Source organism: Pocillopora damicornis, chromosome 11 (assembly GCF_964200805.1).
Source record: "Pocillopora damicornis chromosome 11, jaPocDami1.2, whole genome shotgun sequence".
Lineage (NCBI taxonomy): Eukaryota > Metazoa > Cnidaria > Anthozoa > Scleractinia > Pocilloporidae > Pocillopora > Pocillopora damicornis.
Window position 1 is genome coordinate 23,368,771 of NC_142680.1, and position 17,740 is coordinate 23,386,510.

The 17,740-nt window shown below is 35.6% G+C and overlaps 2 protein-coding genes and 1 long non-coding RNA gene across 13 annotated transcripts; 1 reads left to right on the top strand and 2 right to left on the bottom strand.

The window, feature by feature from the left end:
- Positions 1 to 2,422: 2,422 nt before the first annotated feature.
- Positions 2,423 to 9,928, bottom strand: LOC149038335 (uncharacterized). Of its 10 annotated transcripts, XR_016181090.1 has the most exons (9): positions 9,569 to 9,928; positions 8,557 to 8,608; positions 8,238 to 8,293; positions 7,012 to 7,054; positions 5,953 to 6,088; positions 5,148 to 5,326; positions 5,009 to 5,060; positions 4,786 to 4,856; positions 2,423 to 4,162 (listed from the first exon to the last, which is right to left on the bottom strand). It is a non-coding gene; the product is annotated as an uncharacterized LOC149038335 (long non-coding RNA). The 10 variants fall into 10 exon arrangements; XR_016181089.1 differs by lacking the exon at positions 8,238 to 8,293 and having other exon boundaries at positions 5,148 to 5,323; XR_016181088.1 differs by lacking the exon at positions 8,238 to 8,293.
- A 196-nt stretch (positions 9,929 to 10,124) lies between these two features.
- LOC113678391 (cilia- and flagella-associated protein 144) lies at positions 10,125 to 13,482 on the top strand. The gene is made up of 4 exons (XM_027195273.2): positions 10,125 to 10,466; positions 10,572 to 10,631; positions 12,364 to 12,467; positions 12,862 to 13,482. Exons 1-4 carry the CDS (start codon positions 10,340 to 10,342, stop codon positions 12,973 to 12,975), a joined length of 405 nt encoding a protein of 134 aa, XP_027051074.1. The 5' UTR covers positions 10,125 to 10,339; the 3' UTR covers positions 12,976 to 13,482.
- LOC113678390 (uncharacterized) lies at positions 13,445 to 17,363 on the bottom strand. 2 transcript variants are annotated; one of them, XM_089187323.1, is made up of 2 exons: positions 17,243 to 17,360; positions 13,445 to 13,964 (listed from the first exon to the last, which is right to left on the bottom strand). In XM_089187323.1, exons 1-2 carry the CDS (start codon positions 17,304 to 17,306, stop codon positions 13,480 to 13,482), a joined length of 549 nt encoding a protein of 182 aa, XP_089043449.1. In that variant the 5' UTR covers positions 17,307 to 17,360; the 3' UTR covers positions 13,445 to 13,479. The 2 variants fall into 2 exon arrangements, with proteins under 2 accessions (XP_089043449.1, XP_027051073.2); XM_027195272.2 differs by lacking the exon at positions 13,445 to 13,964 and adding an exon at positions 14,308 to 14,964 and having other exon boundaries at positions 17,243 to 17,363.
- Positions 17,364 to 17,740: the final 377 nt, after the last annotated feature.

A 17,740-nucleotide genomic window follows, 5' to 3' on the forward strand; every position in this document is an offset into this window, starting at 1 on the left:
ATTTATTGAAAAAAAATGGAAGGCAAGTCAGTAGGATAAATTCTACTTGGAGGATGACTTTTTAGAATGAATCCCGTTTTTCTATAATCATTGAAAAAAATGGAAAATCGGGGTAAACTAGATTAGATGTGGCAGGTCAATAGGACATGTTCCAGTTGGAGGATAATTTACTAAAATATGCCCCGTTTTTCCATAATTCCTTGAAAAAAATTGAAAAATCAGAGTAAAGATGGTATATGGGAACTACAGGTTCTATCCACTTGTAGCATGAATTCTCAGAGTTTACCCTGTTTTTCTGGAATTAATTCACTAAAAAATGGAAAATCAGGAAAGATTTGACATGACAAAGTAGGTTATATTCCACTTGCGGGATGAATTCCAAGAAATTGTCCCGCTTCTCTAGAATTCACGAAAAAAATGGAAAATCTGAGCAAAGATGGCATTCGGGAACTTCGGGTAATATCCACTTGTAGCATGAATTCTCAGAGTTTACCCTGTTTTTTTGGAATTAATTCGTCAAAAAATGGAAAATCGGGGCAAAGATTGAATATGACAACTTAGGATATATTCCACTTACGGTATGAATTCTTATAACTTACCCCGTTTTTCTGGAACTCATTGAAATAAAAATGGAAGATCGGGTTGAAGACTGGATATGGAAACTTAGAATGCATTCCACATACGGGATGAATTCTCAGAATTTACACCGATTTTCTGGAATTAATTAGAAAAAAACCGAAAATGAGGGATGTTCCGAGTTATAATTTATTCCAATTTTAAGATAAATGGACACAATTTAGCCTGTTTTCAGAATTCATTGAAAAATTCATTTGGCATGTTGGGATATATTCTTTTTATGAGATGAATTTTTTTTCTAGAATTCTCTGAAAATAATGGAAAATCGGGTAAAGATTACAAACCACAAGTTGGGATATGTTTCACTTGTAGGATGAATTGTCTGATTTTACCCCATTTTTACAGAATTCTTGGAAAAATGCAAAAAACCGGGACAACGATTGAATATAACAAGTTAGGATGTATTCCATTGACGGGATGAGTACTCAGATTTTACCCCGTTTTTCCAGAATTGACTCAACAAACGGAAAATCGGGGTGAAGATTGATTATGAAAAGCTAGGATGTATCCCACATGTGGGATTAATTGTCAGATTTTACCTTACTTGTCTCTAATAAACGAAAAAAATGGAAAATTAGGGCTAAAGATTTGATTTGGCAAAATTGGAAACTCGGAGTAAAGATAGCATATGTGAGCTAAGGGTATTATGAATTCTCAGAGTTTACCCCCTTTTTCTAGAACTAATCTATTAAAACAAAGGAAAATCTGGGTAAAGATTTGACATCACAACTTAGGTTATATTCCACTTGCATGATGAATTGTCAAAACTTATCCCGTTTTCTAGAATTCGTTGAACAAATGGAAAATCAGGGACAGATTGAACATTGCAAGTCATGATATTAACCACTCGTGAAAAGAATTGTCACGGTTTACCCCGTTTTTCTAGAGTTATTTGAACAAATCGGAATAAAGATTGGATATGGAAAAGTTATGATATAATCCACTCGTAGGTTGGTTCAGAAAATGGAAAATTAGGGTGAAGATTGGATTTGGCATGTTAGGATATATTCTACTTGCTGGATAAATTGTAACAATTCAATGAAAAATGGAAAATAGCGGTTAATATTGGATATGTCAAGTTGGAATACATTACATATGCAGGGTACGAGCTATTTGATTGTTTTGATTTTCGAATGCGCTTAAAACATGGAAATGCATGGGAATGAACAGATATACCGCATTTGTAAGTTAGATCGCCGGAATTGCACCCTTTATTCGCGTAAAAGAATGTTGGGATGGGGGTAGGTATCGGAAGGTTACCCTCGGGTGAAGTCAATAATTTTAGCGGTACATTGTAGAATCCCAGCACAAAGCCTAGAGATTATTGGACAAATATCACCGAGCCTGAGGAGATTTTTATCGCTGGAAAAGAGAATGTAGCCTTCCCTATGAAATATTTATCAGTCTGCAAGTTTTGATGCTATGTTTCACCACTGTGATGTTCTTATTGTTGAGACCGGTCTGTATATTACTCACACCCTTGGAATTTAAGTCAATTTAGCGTTAAAAAAAAGTTTTCAGACAAATGGAAATTTTCCCAGAAGTCGCTGTATACATAGATGCATGTGCATATATTGGCGGCAAACTATTGATTTATCTTTGCTTGACAAGCAAAGTGTACATATACATAGAGGACTACGGGTTCTATGCACTGTCAGATAAAACATTGTAACAGAATATTTAAAGAGTCGAGTGCAAAGGAAGCCATTCCAAAAGGATCTCATTCCAGAGAGACATCTGCCCAAAAAGCAGTATGCTTATACGAGAAAAGAAAAGAAAAGAAAACTTAAGTAATTCAGATTTAATCAAATTTTTAACAGATGACAATATTAACAAGCATTACTTTCTTGTCACTATTAACATGCATCACGAAAGAAGACAATTGAGCAGTAACTATTATTCATGCTAATACTAAGTCAAGGCTTTGTCACAGTTTCTTTCTCAAAAAGATATCGTAGATGAATATGAAGAGTGATTTTATCCAACCGGTGAAATTGGTCATAAACTACTGTGCATTACAAAATTTTTGGTTTATGTCATGTTTTCCACACACAACATGAGGAGAACCAACAATCAAACATGCATGCTGGTGTCATACAGGTTTGTTTACATACTGTTTCATGGGTTAAGTAAAATCACTCTAGTTGTTCCTTTTTTAATGTTTCACATAAATTTTGGTTACCTTTTTCCTGCTATGATATCTTTTGTTGATAAAATCATCTTGATAAATAGGATACACTGTAAGTGTTTGGAACAAATAAACACTTTTTTTGTGTCATTTAAGCAGGATTGATTGGTGCTAAATATTTTTTCTAACCACATGTGCAAACCGTAATTAATCTAACTCAAAATTCAGGCTTAAATTGCTCATCTAACAAACAAATGGGTAGTTAAAAAAAACTCCTTCAGTTGTAATTGAACATGCAACACTCTATGGAAATAAACATCTTCAGTACAAATAATTCAAGTAAATAACTTCAGGTAAAATACTGATTTTTTGGAATTTGTGACATATAAAGTAGACTACACTGCACTAATATACAATAAATCCATTCTATCCTTTTACTTACTTGCAACTATTTGGCTCTAACTGTTCAATACTATTTGACAGATTACAGAAAGTAACTCTGTCCTTCAAATTTGCCCTTATACACTTTTGAATAAAATAAAGCAGTTGACACCAGATCGAGGAGTCAAGGCTATTTTATTCACCCATTCACTCATAATGGTTGGTAAGATTTCTTTTTTATATGAGTTGCTGTAAACATAAAGATTTCAAATAAATTCTTTGCAATTTAAATGTTTGTGTCATTTTTTAAAATTTTACTGCTCTGGAAATGCACTGGATATGAAACTCTGGAACTAAACAACTCCAAAGGAGGTTTTGTGGACAAATTCATGGGTCTGATGTGAACATGCTTAAGAGGTCACATTCTCTATTGATGTTGTTCTCTGGCCATGTCTAGGTACTATTCACAATTTGGAGCTGCGGAATTTTGGATATAACTTGAATTAGGCATGCTTCAAAACCCAATTGAAACTGTTAGAGTGAACGCATGACCTGTTAGGTATTTAATTATTAGTATTACACTGTGCCAAATAGCTTTCTTTTACTGATTTTATTTAAAATTACAAAAAGTCTTTCTCCTCAAGTTGCCTCCATTTCCAGTCTCTCCACATTCCATAATGATGCTGTTTTGTAATGCTCAATAAGACCCATCCATCACTATCAACTTGCTTTAAGATACTTGCCACATCAGTTCTGTGGTCTCCTTGGTCCAAAATTCCAAGGCTCTATCCCACTTGTAATGAAAAATCTTTGTCTCAACCTACCCATCCTTACCTGCCTCCATTAATCAAAATTAACCTTTTTTCTGTTGTCATCACTGCATGGTAACACCCTCTTGGAACATTTATCCCTTTCTCCTTCCTTAGTTTGAAAAGATATTGCTCAGTGATGGCATTAAGGCCTTGGAATACCTTCCTTCCTTCCTTCTTTCAAATAGAGAATCTGTAGGGTTGGAATCTGTGAAGAAAATCAGTCTCTATTAGAAAAGAAACTTTAATGACACTCACCTAATGAAAGACTGTCTTTACCAAATTGGTATTAAAATGCACATTTGGCCTACTTTCATTGGGTTGGTTGGACTTCTTTGCTAATGAAGTACCACTAACCTTGAGTATCAGTATGTTAATGATAATATGCTATGAATTAACTCAAAGGACAATAAAAACAACCTCATCCTTCTGTTAACCCAACAAACAAATTTAGCAATCAAAGAAGGAACATCAATCATTAGATGTATTTATAATAATTTCCCTTAAAATTTATTGCAGACATAAGGCACTAAAAAACATCCAAAACTGGTCATCAAAGGACACATAAAACAAAAGCAATAGTAATTATAATTGTAATAATAGTAATAATAATAATATTCCCCTAAACTACTTGGCATGTTACAAGAACATCTCTGCATAGTATAAAATAATAATAATAATGATATTCCCCTAAACTACTTAGCATGTTACAAGAACATCTATGCATAGTTTTAATTAATAATAATAATAATAATAATAATAATAATAATAATAAAGTAAGAGAAAACCTAAACAGAAAAAAACTATAAATCACTCACAAATTCTGCATACCTCATAAGAAGCATCTTTGGGAGGCTTGAGGAGCTCAAACAGGACAAAATCTTCATCATCTGGTTCACTGGCTATAAAAAAGCACACAATGCTTTCATTAGCAAATAACAAAAAACAAACAAGGTTTATAGAGATCAATAATTATGGAACAATGTAGCAAAAAACTCATCTTGCAAAAACAAAGAGACAAAGAGTAAAAATGGTCAACATAATTATTAACTACCTTGAATATTGTTTTCATTTGACAGCTGTGTCTTTGTCCAGTAGTTGAATGTCTAATGGTGAAAGAGGAGGGGGGAGAACAAATAAATCATCATTAATATCGTCATAATCCTCCTCAAAATCTCCTGATTCATACTCACCAGGAAAAGCAACACCAAAACCAGCAGAAACCTCTTCCATGGTTTTTCCAGTACTAAATGGACTCACTCCTGTTTTGCATTTCTTGATTCCATCTTCACCTATTCTTGCACTGCTGTCAAAACAGTATCTGCCAGTTTTTCATCAACATATTTCTGGCATCCATTGAAGCTACAATCTGCTAAACAAAATATAGTATTTGTAAATAAGTACTAGCTATCTATGATTGCTACCTTGAACATACACTCATTGATTAACCCTTTATACCCTAACATCAGTAGGCATATTCTCTGTACCGTTCTCTATACATTTCCTGAACTGTTGACAAGGAGAATTTGTTTAAAAATCAAGAGCTTTATAAGTTGTTGGTCATTTCCTTGATTCATGTGGGATGTGGGGTGATATCAGGGGTGATTTTGTAATGAGAAATTAGAGGCTGGCCACTCTTAGGGTTAAAGGGTTAAGATTTTTTCTTTCATTAATGTATTGCAAACTGTACATAACTAGTAAAGCAGATCCTATTTAATGGTTCAGAGATGACCTTTCTACAAGTAACTGGAGTTGAGGCAATGGAAGATATTATTGCATGCTCAGTGTATTGTAGCATAGTATTTAAAAGTTTCCTGTTTCTGAATTCCAGCAGTGGATAACTCTTGTATTCTAGCACTGTTATTTTCCAGCCCCTCTCAGCTGTTCTCAGTTTCTCAGCAGGAGTTAACTGTTGTATTCCAGTACTGTTAATTTCCAGCCCTACACAGCTGTTCTGAGATTACCGGCAAGGAATAAATATTCTTTTACAGTACTTACTTGTATTTTCCAGCCCCTGCAAGCTGTTCTGTCATTTTTGATTTCCAGCTGGAGGTAACTGTTATTTCTAAGCACAATTATTTTCTGGCCCCTCTAGGCTGATTGGAGTTTTCCTGCTCAAGTTGACTGTTATTTTCTGTAAAACAGAATAATATACATAGGGACCCAGGCATAAAGTGAAGAAACCTTCCTTGGAATTCTTGGAAACAAGACAATGGTTGTTAATTGCTCAGATCAAAACCAAAAAATTTTACTGTTTGTTAAAAACAATGTAATATAATGTTAAATGTTACATAATGTTAAAAATATCAAGGCCAACAGTAATTCTGAACACAAAATTTAATAAATTTGACACCTGTGGAGTATATAGCATTGCTTACGAATGAGACAAGAATGTGCTTTTAAATTTCCATCATACCTGAATAATGTCTGTGTAAAATTTGAGCTCAAATGTAGTATTTTTAACTTATAAATCTACTCCTAGTAAGTGGCCCTGGCAACCTTAATCTTTACATGTAACTGCCAATAAAATAACCCTCCATCTTCATAAAGATCTAAGTAAGCTTTTAAGGCCTTCCTGTCATTTTTTTAAAGCATGGCCTCACAAACTTTTTCTTTTGGCTCCACCAATAAAAAACATTTAGGGAAAGTCAAATAATCAACAACCACAACTAGTACTTAAATACTAAGTTAGCAATTGACTGAGACACCATTAGCACCACAATAAAAAATGTAAGAACCCTCAACTGGCTGAAACTTGCATCATTCAGTTGCATACTATTCTTCCCACATTTCCTAATAAATTAACCTATATTTAGTGGATACCTCTATAACACAGACACCAGGGAAGGTTCTTAGAGAGGTTACCTTTAATACTTTTATAACTATAAAAGTAATAGCTTTCGCTGCAGTTTAAATTGATTTAATTTTTGAGATACAGTTAACTAATTCTTCACTTATCACACAACAGCTGTGCAAAGCATATCAATTGTAAATAACAAATGTGGAGAGTTACAAATTACTTTCAGTACTTTATAGTGCAAGCAATGTGTTCCTTACCACCATTTTTCAGTGTTTTCTTTCCATTTACAGACTCAAGTGGCTGTAATGAAAAAACAAATTCAAACAATTCTACCTCACTTCCTAAAGCAAGAAATCACAAGAATAAACAAGTGTAGAAACTTAGACATACTTAGGCTAGAACCCTAATTCAAAAATAAAAAAACTACCCCCTGCAAAAAAAAATGTACCACTGTCTTTGGTACCATCCTGTTCCTCCCCTATTTCCGTTTTTTTTTTTTTTTTTTAAACTTTTCTTTTCTATCAACTTTCAAACACGTACCATGCTTCTTCTTGATGGGAAGAGGTTCCATAAAAAACCCAAATAACCAGAAAGATTACCAGCAAGATAGATAACCAAATGAGTAGTGGTATCAAACTAAAGCTTGTAGCAATTCACCGACCTGACTATTACACCCTATTCTTTTTCCCCAGGTCTATGTGAACTAGATTTTGAGCACAGAATGTAATACCTCACCAAACATCTGCTAGGATGACTCACTTAAAAGTGTGCATGATTATCATCTCTTGCTGAGATAGCACACTGCACTTCAATGTTTTTATTACTACACATATAGGGGCTTTGGTAAGATTGTGGAAAGGAGGGAAAACATTTGAGCAGCTGGGAGGGACAAAAATGACAGTGTGGCAGCCATTTATTCCCACTTGGATAGCAAAGTCTGGGGAACCTTTCCTTGGAAATTTAAAAGTTTGGATGTCCATTTTAGGCCACTATTTCTCAAGTTGGCTAAAAATTATATCTGCTACAAGAGAGAGTGAGGGAGAGTGTTGACACTGATTTAATGAATAGAGTAGCTTTTACATAACAAACTATATAAACATTATGTACATAGTAATGTTGTCTCATAGATGATGTCTGTGTGGTCTTGTTTGATTTTTACCTTTGCCTTGCTCAAAAATATGAAATTGTGCCCTGGACAACATTAAATTTGGGGAACAGTGCTGTGATTTCTGACACAGTATATTTAAAGCAATTACTGATGGCAAAGGAATTAATTGGTACTTCAATGATGAATGTAGAGCACAGCAATCAATGTAAACCATCATACCAAAAAACATGGTGACTGGTACATTCACCAAGAACTCTTTGCACAAGAAAATCCTGGAACCACTCAAAAAGTCAAGCAGAAAAAATTGGAAAAATTTAAAATTTGCATACATAATGTTGTTGTTTTGCGAAATATTGCTTTCTACATGTGTCTTACCCTAAGAATAAAGGTAAAATTTACAGGCACCATCTATGTCTGTAAGTGGATTGAATCTATTGGGTAAACACCAGAAAAAATAATAATATTGATACAAATAGGCTGAGGGTTTAGTATAGGTATGCTGTGGTTTAGTTTTATCCTAAGTTTATTCTTTTACTTTTAAAAGAGGCCAAATTGTTAGTGACATATCATCTCACCATAACTTAGGCTAGGAGCTAAATTTTATCTTTCTCTACACAAAATGGATTTTTCATTCATATCATTAACAAAACCAAAGGAAACTGATTTTTACACCAAGGACAAGTACAACAGATACCTTTCATCTGCACTTTTGTTTACTTTGCTTTGCTGCTGGTTCTCATCCATGCCTGTATGAATAATATTGAGTAAGGGTGAAAGGATTGGTATTTTCTTCACAAAGATAGTTGCAGAGAGTGTCTCCATTGATATATGGATTACCAGACACTCACAATGAACTCCAACAAGACCAAGTTCTTGCTAACAAGTGTAGGAGCAATAATCGCTAATAATGGGCAATAGTCTGTATTGAATTAAGTATTCATTTGTGCATGAATTAGTATTTATTTCATTTTAATGTTTGTAACACACAATTGAAAAAGTATGTAAAATGTGGTAACAAAATACATATCATTGTGGTATTCCTCATAATTTAGTTCAAGGGGCTTTATTCTAAATAGATCAAAAGAAAGAAAGTAGATAGATAAATAGAAATGCACATATTATTAAGTGACGAGTAATTTTGCTGCAAATTTGTGCCCCTCTGGGTGAGCAAAGAGAATGATGACCCAACTGTTACTTGCTGCAGAGCGTTAGGAGCCAGCACCCTGTCCTTTATAAGAAACCAGATCTTCATCATATGTGTAAGCAGTTTGTAAGTTAACTTTCCAGGATATGTGAAGTTTAACATCGACCATACATCCTAGCTGAATTTTTGCGTAGCCCCATACATTTACAATGAATACATGTCTTCCACTGTACCCATAATAGCCACCAGTGTAGACACTATGAGACTGCTACATGCAACATAATACAAATTATTGGGGCTGGAAGAAAATCACAAGTTTTTGATCATTGAAACACCGAGAGCTGTCCTGGTTTTTAATCGACGTGTAATATCAAGTGTTGCATGTCCCAAACAAAATAAAAAAGTCAGTCCTCGACACAGAAGGATTCAATGAATCCAGGTATCATGCAGCTACATGAAATCTACTGGAATTTAGCACAAAACTTGAACGCGATCTTTGAAGAATGGTTGTAATATTTAAAATTTAAAAAAATACTAGCATGAAGTGCAACGAAAACCTTACCTTATTGTACTAGCTCCAACAGAAAAGTAAGGAAAGCCATGAGGCAATGTCAAATTCTCGTCTTCCTAGGCTTTCCAACGTATGGAAGGAAATTTCCCAAATACCTCGCACTTAAAAACGCAACCAGAATCTTACTCTTTCACCAATCCGAAGCGTCCCAAAAGGTGTCAAGGATAGCCCATGAAATTCTCAAACTTCGAGCGCGGAAATCTTAACGATCTTTTTACACTTTTGCTTTGCATCCCTCCCCTAGTTGGGAAGTGACACGCAGAAGACACGATCACAACGCACTTTGATTGGAAGAAGTAAAACTGCATTCTATTGGTTATAATGTGTGAGGACATAACCACAACGGAAGACACGACTGCAACGCTACAAACGTACAGGAGAGCTGTACACAAGCTACAATACTTCACCAATCACAGGAATTCTAAAACCAATTGACCTTCGGCTGACAATGATTTCAGCAGGTGACGATGTCAGAAAATGCTGGGGCGAAGACGACCCTGCAACTAGTTTTCGTCTATGGACGTGACATTTTTAGGCCAGTGGCAAGACAATACCGAGAAAAAAGCTCATCTGATCAGAGTTTTTTGGCCTTAGTTCTTCAACGAGTATGTCGTACTCGGTGAACACTCACCGCGTAAAGCTGAAAACTAGTTAAGTTTCCATGACTACGGATAACATAAAAACTAATGTTACGCCATTTTGGATTTAGTGGAGTTTGTGGGTCAAGACTGAGAGAAGTAAACGGCAAACACAAGCAGAACAATGGGATCTAAAGGAAATGCTGAAGTGAATTATGTTCATCAAAATGCTATTTTGTGCGAAACGATCAAGAAGGAGCAAAAAAATCACAAATTATACACCAACTATAGCATTAACCCGTTTAAGAAAAGTAAGCAATTTGATCAAGAGTACGATCTAGTAATTTGTTTTCCTTGGATCGCTAGTTTACGATAATACTTTTTTTGAACTTAAAAAACTTGTTGTTTTTATTTAGTGTATACGCTCACTGGAAAACCGAATTCTGTGCACGATTCTGCGGATGGAGAAGAAGATGGTAAGTGAGAAGCTTTGTTTACATGCACATCCACAAGAACAGCAGGAAAACACTGACCGGTGTCCGGTCAATTCGCCACCACTAAGAGTCAAATCGCCACCTTTGGCGATTTTGCTTTGACGTTATGTGTAGCCCGTCGTATGAAACCTGACTTGGAGTCTTTTCTTTGTTTTAAGCACAAGAATGTAGACATAACCTTTAACCTGAATTTTGTAATAAGATCTAATGAAAGTTGTATTGTATGACAGCTTAGATCGTGAAGTTTATTCATTCTTTTTGGTTTGGATGTAAAAAGTGTGTGGAAACACGGTACAATTTTTCAGAAATCAACTTGGCATCCTCTAGGAGTCCCTGAAGTGCAAACAGATCAAACTTTGAATTAATTAATATGATAAGTAGTATGTCAGTGATTTATCGTACAACAGCAACATTTGTTAAATTATTCAATCAACATCATTGCAGAACAAAGTATTATTGTTAATAGCTCTTTCTTTGGATTTCTAAACACTGTTTAAAACTTTTTGATGAAGGAGCACACCCCAAAAGGTATATTCTGAAATGAAAAGCAAACAGTTCGGCTGTTCAAATTTCCCCATTTGTGTGGCAACCATTGATGAGTTAACAAGCACTCAAATTACCTGAAATGGGCTTTGAATTCAATTCTGTTCAAAATACTTCCTTTAGATTAAGTCACTTGACTGTCTTATGAAAACTGTGTCCTCCAGAGCCCAAAAGTAGAGAATGCATAATTGAGACACTACACATTAAGTGTAAGTTCCTTTGGCTGTATTTGTTTGGGCTTCTATGTTGGAAATACACTACTAAAAGTTAGCTTCCATTTAATGTAAGTTTCAAAAGGGAGGCTAAACATAACACCTGAGTCAAATGGCCACCAGTAGAGATTTGACTCTTAGTGGTGGGGAGTTTGGTAAAGGTGAGTTGGTTATGGAGGTGAATTGACCATAAACCCACTGACCTTAGCATGGTTGTCACTGTGCTGGAGAAGACCTATCATTGTATGCAGCATGATGAATGTTAAAGTAACTTCATATCTGGATTTGAAATAATTATTAAGCCCACTGTAGATGCTTTATCAAGATCCAGGGTACTTCAATTCCACTTTGAATTTCCTGCCACACTGTTAAGAAACTTCCCATAATTTCAACAATTTGATAAATGCAACCATACCGGAACAAATTCAAACAATTAAATGACTTGGAAACAGTAACATTAACAATCACAAAACTTCTCCTTTAGAATTTGCGATGGGATAAAATTAGAGCTGAATAGGTGGTAACATGAACACATTTACCAGTGTGGTACAGTAAATTAGTGACATGCAAGGCCAGGCATTGCATTATTTGAGTAGAACATATTTCAGTTTCTGATGGATATCTATTGAAAATAGAAGAGTACATGTACCAGGCTGTTTTTGCAATTATTATTACCTCTACACTGTATGTCACTGTGTAAAAACTCTTGGACAGTGCTTTTGCCATTTCATCTTTAGAATTATGAAAACAAGTTTTTAAGTTAGACATTTTCAATTAAATTTCAGTTTTGCACATAACATGCAAAGTACTGAATTTGCTATAAAAACTTGCTTACAATCCAGACAAGAGCCAGTATGGGTGTCAAATTGGACCTCATGAAATAACTTGAATGGAAATCTCTATTAGAGACACACCACAATAGAATTGTGGCATGACACTGTTATCTTTTGTATCTTTAGACAATTTCCTTGAGGTCATCAAAAAGTCCAATGAAACACCAGTTAAGAAATTCAAATTCCCACAAACATCAGCTCAAGAAGTTGGATGGAATACAGAACCACTGGTCAGTTGCTAACTCATTTATGATGACATTTCATATAGAATTGATTAAGTGATTAACCATATCAATTCCAAATCCATATCAAGTTGACAGTCTTAGAATGTGAGGTTTGATAAGCTTATATAACAAGCTTATTGTCAAAGTGACCCTTTTCAATTTGACATGTGTATTGAATTTTTATTTGGTTTGTTGCTGCACACTTTTTTTCAAGTACTGAAAGAGAATGTCTCTAGTATGGAGGGAAAAATGTGTTTGTGGGTCAGTGTTATGTGAAATCAATGTCACATCATGTGCCAGATTTTTTGATTTCACATCCTCAAAAAAATCGCTGCAAATTAAATGATAATGACCATTACAGTGGTTTAAATGTGACTTTAAGTTATCTGTCTCCATTCAGATTGACAGGTTGTGGAAAGACCGTCTGGATCATCCAATAGTTAATTCTGAAATCACCAAGTTTATGGACAAGAAATGGATGGTGAAAGAACAGACAGAAATTAATCAAAGCTGAATGCTTCTGTGCAATCTATTGTTGATATTTTTAAATTTTGAAACGTTACACGTTTTTTAGCTCATCTGACCGTTAAAGTGTGGAAACAAAAATTCTAGTATTAATTAGAAATTAAAATATTTTTAGAGGTGCTTTTCTCTTTTTTATGGTAGCGTCCTTAAATAAAGGATATTGGTTGTAAGCAGTGAAGAAAATTATCTGGACTATCTTTGGTTCCATTTTAACAAGTGCTTTAATTTAGAGAATCCTGGTATTTTAACAGGCTTATTATATTTGATAATTAAAGCAGTCACTAGCTAAACTTATGCTAAGCATAAATAAGTAAATTAAGACAGTAATGTAATTATTGAAACTAATAAGTGTATTTTGTGCAGACATCATTGTGGTTTACAGCAAATTCTTTAATCTGATTGGCTAGATTCTTACTTACTATTAATTAGTACATTGTTGCCAAGAGTCACAGTCAAGAGAGTTGTAAAAATGATTTATTAAAGTTTTTTTTCTTTACATGAGGTGCGCCCACACATGCACACAAACTCTGCCTCTATTGTCATGATTATCATATTTCATTAAATCTTCTCCATACCAAATCTTAATCGTTGCGTACTTTTCGAGGTAAAAGGGATTGGCATAGTCGGTGTACACTAGTTGATTAGAGCTCTTAGCGTCTGTGAAAGGCAAGTAATACCACAGGCCTGTGTTCATGATGTATTTCTCGGCGGGGTAGATAACATGGTTGTCTGCATCCGTGATTACAACGTTCAGAGGATGCCTGAAGTTATCGGGATGACGGTAACAACCCCATCGACTGCTGAATTTAGGATCTTTAGCGCACCGTACAGAGCCTCGTACAAAGACAAGTTTAATTGCACCAACTAATTTGCCTTCACCCAGGTAATGAAACATTCCAGGCCGTCGCCCTTGCGCGTGGAAACACACAGGAATCTGATTGATCTTAGCCCAAAGAGCAACTGGGTTATCTTTGATCGCTGCGGGTGCAAATGTGAAAAAAGAATCGTTTAGCGGGCATAATAAAGGAAAAAAGGCCAGAAAAAGTGACATTTTAACCAGGTGGGAAAAGGAGTTAAGTGCGCAAATAGATAACTTTCTGCGGTAACGTAAAAATTTAAGGTTATTATAAAAGAGGCAGAAATAGCGGTCGTGCTGAGTGATATTTCGAACTTTTCCTTCATGTACTTGTGTGTTATTTGTGGCTCTCTAAATCATGTTTGTTTGCCCATAGCAAATAGCTTCACAGTGTTTATTTAGAGGTGTAAGCATCTTCATATAACATACAACTCCATACGGCTGTACTTCATTCATGATAGTCTGTTGCAAGATTTGTGATGAATTTTATTTACTCTGACCACATGCTTTGACTACATTTAAATTGAAATCGTTGCTTTGTATCGCACGGTAGAATTATTTATATTCAACAGTACGTTTAAATTAAATTTTTTTTTAATTAACAGTTTGATATTTGAAGCGCTAATCAAGTCAGTTAAATAGGCTCTGCTATTTACTGCAGGTGTCCGTACACATCCACACAGACCCTTCCACCGTTGTCGTGGTTTCGCCAATTTCTCAAGTCCTCTCCGTACCAGATTTTCATAATGGAATTCTTTGGGAGATAAAATGGGCTCTCATAGTTGGTGAACACAAGTTCATTGGAATGAAGAGCGTCAGTGAATGGAAGATAGTACCAAAGGCCAGCATTTTTAATGAACTTCTCCTGAGGAAAAAGTATGTTATCTTGTCGATCTGTTATCACGACATTTAGCGGGTTCTTAACGTAACCATTATGGTGATAGCAACCCCAGCGACTATTATAGGCGGTGTTCCTTTCACATCTTACAAGCCCGCTGCGATAAACAAGTTTTATTGCAGCAACAAGCCTCCCATCACCGACATACTGGAAATCGCCAGGTTTTTGTCCTGAGGCAAAAAAGCAGACCGGGGATAAGTTGATCTGCTGCCATATTTGCTGGCCTGCAGGAAAAGGAAAGCAGAGTCCATTTACATTGTGACATAAAATGAGAGATCTTACGGTGATTTTTTTACTCAGTGACAACTGAAAGTCATCTACGAAGGATCAAAGAAATTTGAATGCAAATCACGCATGAAGAGTGCACAATACTCTTGCAACATTTATCATCACCGACAGAAGGGTAACCTACAGAGAAGACCATAAGCGAACTTAAGAAGTCACTGCTGTGTGAAGTAAACCATTCAATGCTATATAGCAAAAGTAACGATGTGAAGAGAAACGCATCCTTGCTCTGTACACCAAACAGTGCATCGTGGTATCTGATTGTCCACGTGACAGTTTTGTCAGTGGTAAGGACTGACGTAAAGAGAACCTGACCGGAAGTTATCGGGTGAAATAATCTGGGACATAAATTTCCTCTGTGTGAATGACAATTTATCCTTATGCAAAATTGTGCTGAGCAAATAATGTGTACTTAACAAAAAATGCAATTGAAAAGAATATTAACATAGCTTTAAAGGCCCGAAATAATAAGGAACTAACTGCAAACTCTAAATTCACCATCGAAAAAGAAGCGTTGTGGGTATATTAATTATTCAGAGGAGAATTCAATCTTGCAATAACCATATGAAGTATGTCTCCAATATTTGAAGAATTGTTTGGAATTAGAAATAACAGGCAGATGAAGAAAAAACTCTATTGATCTTACACTGCATAACTTCAACTTCATAATTTTAGGTAATGAATATAATAGGAGAACTGATCGATGTCGATTCAGCGATATTTGTATGGACAGAGTGATCTAAGTACAAGCACCGAACGGAAGTTTTGCTCTTAGTTTGACAGTACGTCACATGGTCTAATTTTGAGAGGAGACATGGGAAAGGATTACAGTCCTGTGTGGGGGAGAGGCAGTCCCTTCATGCTACAAACAACACACTTAACAATCCTGAGCCACACACGAAATATCATTGCACATCAGGACACGCAAGTGGAATTGAGAATGTAGGCACTACCGGGAAAGCTTTTTCAGAGGTCGTGCACTTGGTGAAAACAGAAGTAATGGGCTTCTGGCGGAAATCAGTCTTACTAGTGGCATCTTTGTAAACTCTATGACAGTGCTGTCATGTCTAATAATCGACGGAATCAAACAGTAAAGTGAATTTTTTCATCACACGAACTCAGAGAACCAAACTCCGTTCAGTATCCAGTATAATCAATTTCTCTTATGGGAAACGTTTAATTTTATCAATAAAGAGTGGGTAAAGATTTTGGTAAACAGTGAAAGCAATATTTCCCACCATAACCGGCGACATTCATTGCCTCTTTTTCATTACTTTAGCTGTTTATACATCGCCGTACATCTGCTCAAACACGATGGAAAAAAGTCACTCTTTCACTTTAAGTTAGAGAGATTAAGGCGAGGGGCCGCACTACGGTGAATTCGTATGAAACCACACAGTTCTGCGTTTGTTAAACACAGAGTCAGCTAACGGCCGGAAAGAAAAACTTAAGTTGAATGAGGCACTTGTAAAGTTCATAAAGTTTCTACAGAGTAGGCACTTACAAAAGGAAAGAAATTCTACACCTCTCAAGATTGTCTTTCAATGTGAGATGTTGACCGCGTCTGTACACACATAATTTACGACCAGTGGATTTTTATCGCAATAAATTCGGATCTCAGGTTTCGTGTTCGTACTAATAAAGGAAAAAAATCTATGCTAAAATGAAAAGGGCCTAAGATGGTACATTTTTTCATATTGTCTTTTAGTTTAAAGAAAAACTGCGATTTAAACTGCGCTTAATTGAATGGATTTCGTCATCTCACCATCTTTTTCATCTTCGGACCTTTGATGTTCTCAATTTTGATTTCGTTACATTCAGAGTTAACTATATCAAAAAAAATATAATTTTTTCGCTTTTTAGTGTTTCTCCGTAACAGTGTAAGGTTTTCATGATTTGATAAGATCACCTAATTAAACCACATGTAGCCTTCTACTCTTATGAAAAGTCGCAGCTTTTTCATGTTCCAGACGCGCAATTCAATCTAACTTTTGTTCCCTATGCCTCCGTAAATTGGATGCCACAAGACATTAACTTCGTCACACAAAATGACCTGAAAAAATTCGGGTCTAAGTCCGCTTGAATGTGCGGCAGAGTAAACGTGTTTTTTATATGAATTTCGTAGAAAGTTTGTTAAGCTACAGGCTTATAGCCGAATACCCTAAAATGGGTCTACCCGTTAATAAAAAAGTCCGTTTTGTGGGAAAAGAAACGTACCGTTGGCTTGTTGTGGAAGAAAAACAATCAGACAGATCATGGAGAGGAGTGTCGCAAGGGACATTCTGGTGCCTTGTATGGTAGCTAGGGTGTGATAAGTGCACTGGCCACAATAGAGCTCTGTTATAACGCGTCAAGAAATCGGTCATGTGACTTAATGACGTCATTAAAGGTGAGCGGGAAGAGCAAATATTTTTCTGAGTGTAATTCCGTTACTTGTCTAAATATTGTCATCAGTGATTTCATAAAATAACAAAAAATCTAATGAACTCATATCATTCTGTGTTGGTCTAATTTTATGAATTTAATCTGTTAGTAAACAAAGATGTTCAATATTTGTCCTGAGTCCAATATGAGGATTTAAACCTCATCCTGTTTATAGTAAGTTAGCTTTATTGACAGAGAGGTCCTGTCGTCTAAGATTTTGGCAAAACGACGGCAAATACACGAGTTAGAAATATAACAGTTGACCCAGAAATATCCGCGACTTCCTCCTGG

Bases quoted from the DNA above. Each gene is read 5' to 3' on its own strand.
- LOC113678391 (XM_027195273.2), top strand. From the start codon at position 10,340: ATGGGATCTAAAGGAAATGCTGAAGTGAATTATGTTCATCAAAATGCT. The intron at 10,467-10,571 runs GTAAGCAATTTG...GTTTTTATTTAG, and splicing joins CATTAACCCGTTTAAGAAAA to TGTATACGCTCACTGGAAAA. The intron at 12,468-12,861 runs GTCAGTTGCTAA...GTCTCCATTCAG, and splicing joins GATGGAATACAGAACCACTG to ATTGACAGGTTGTGGAAAGA.
- LOC113678390 (XM_089187323.1), bottom strand. From the start codon at position 17,306: ATGTCCCTTGCGACACTCCTCTCCATGATCTGTCTGATTGTTTTTCTT. The intron at 13,965-17,242 runs GTACGTTTCTTT...TTGCACCCGCAG, and splicing joins TCTTCCACAACAAGCCAACG to CGATCAAAGATAACCCAGTT.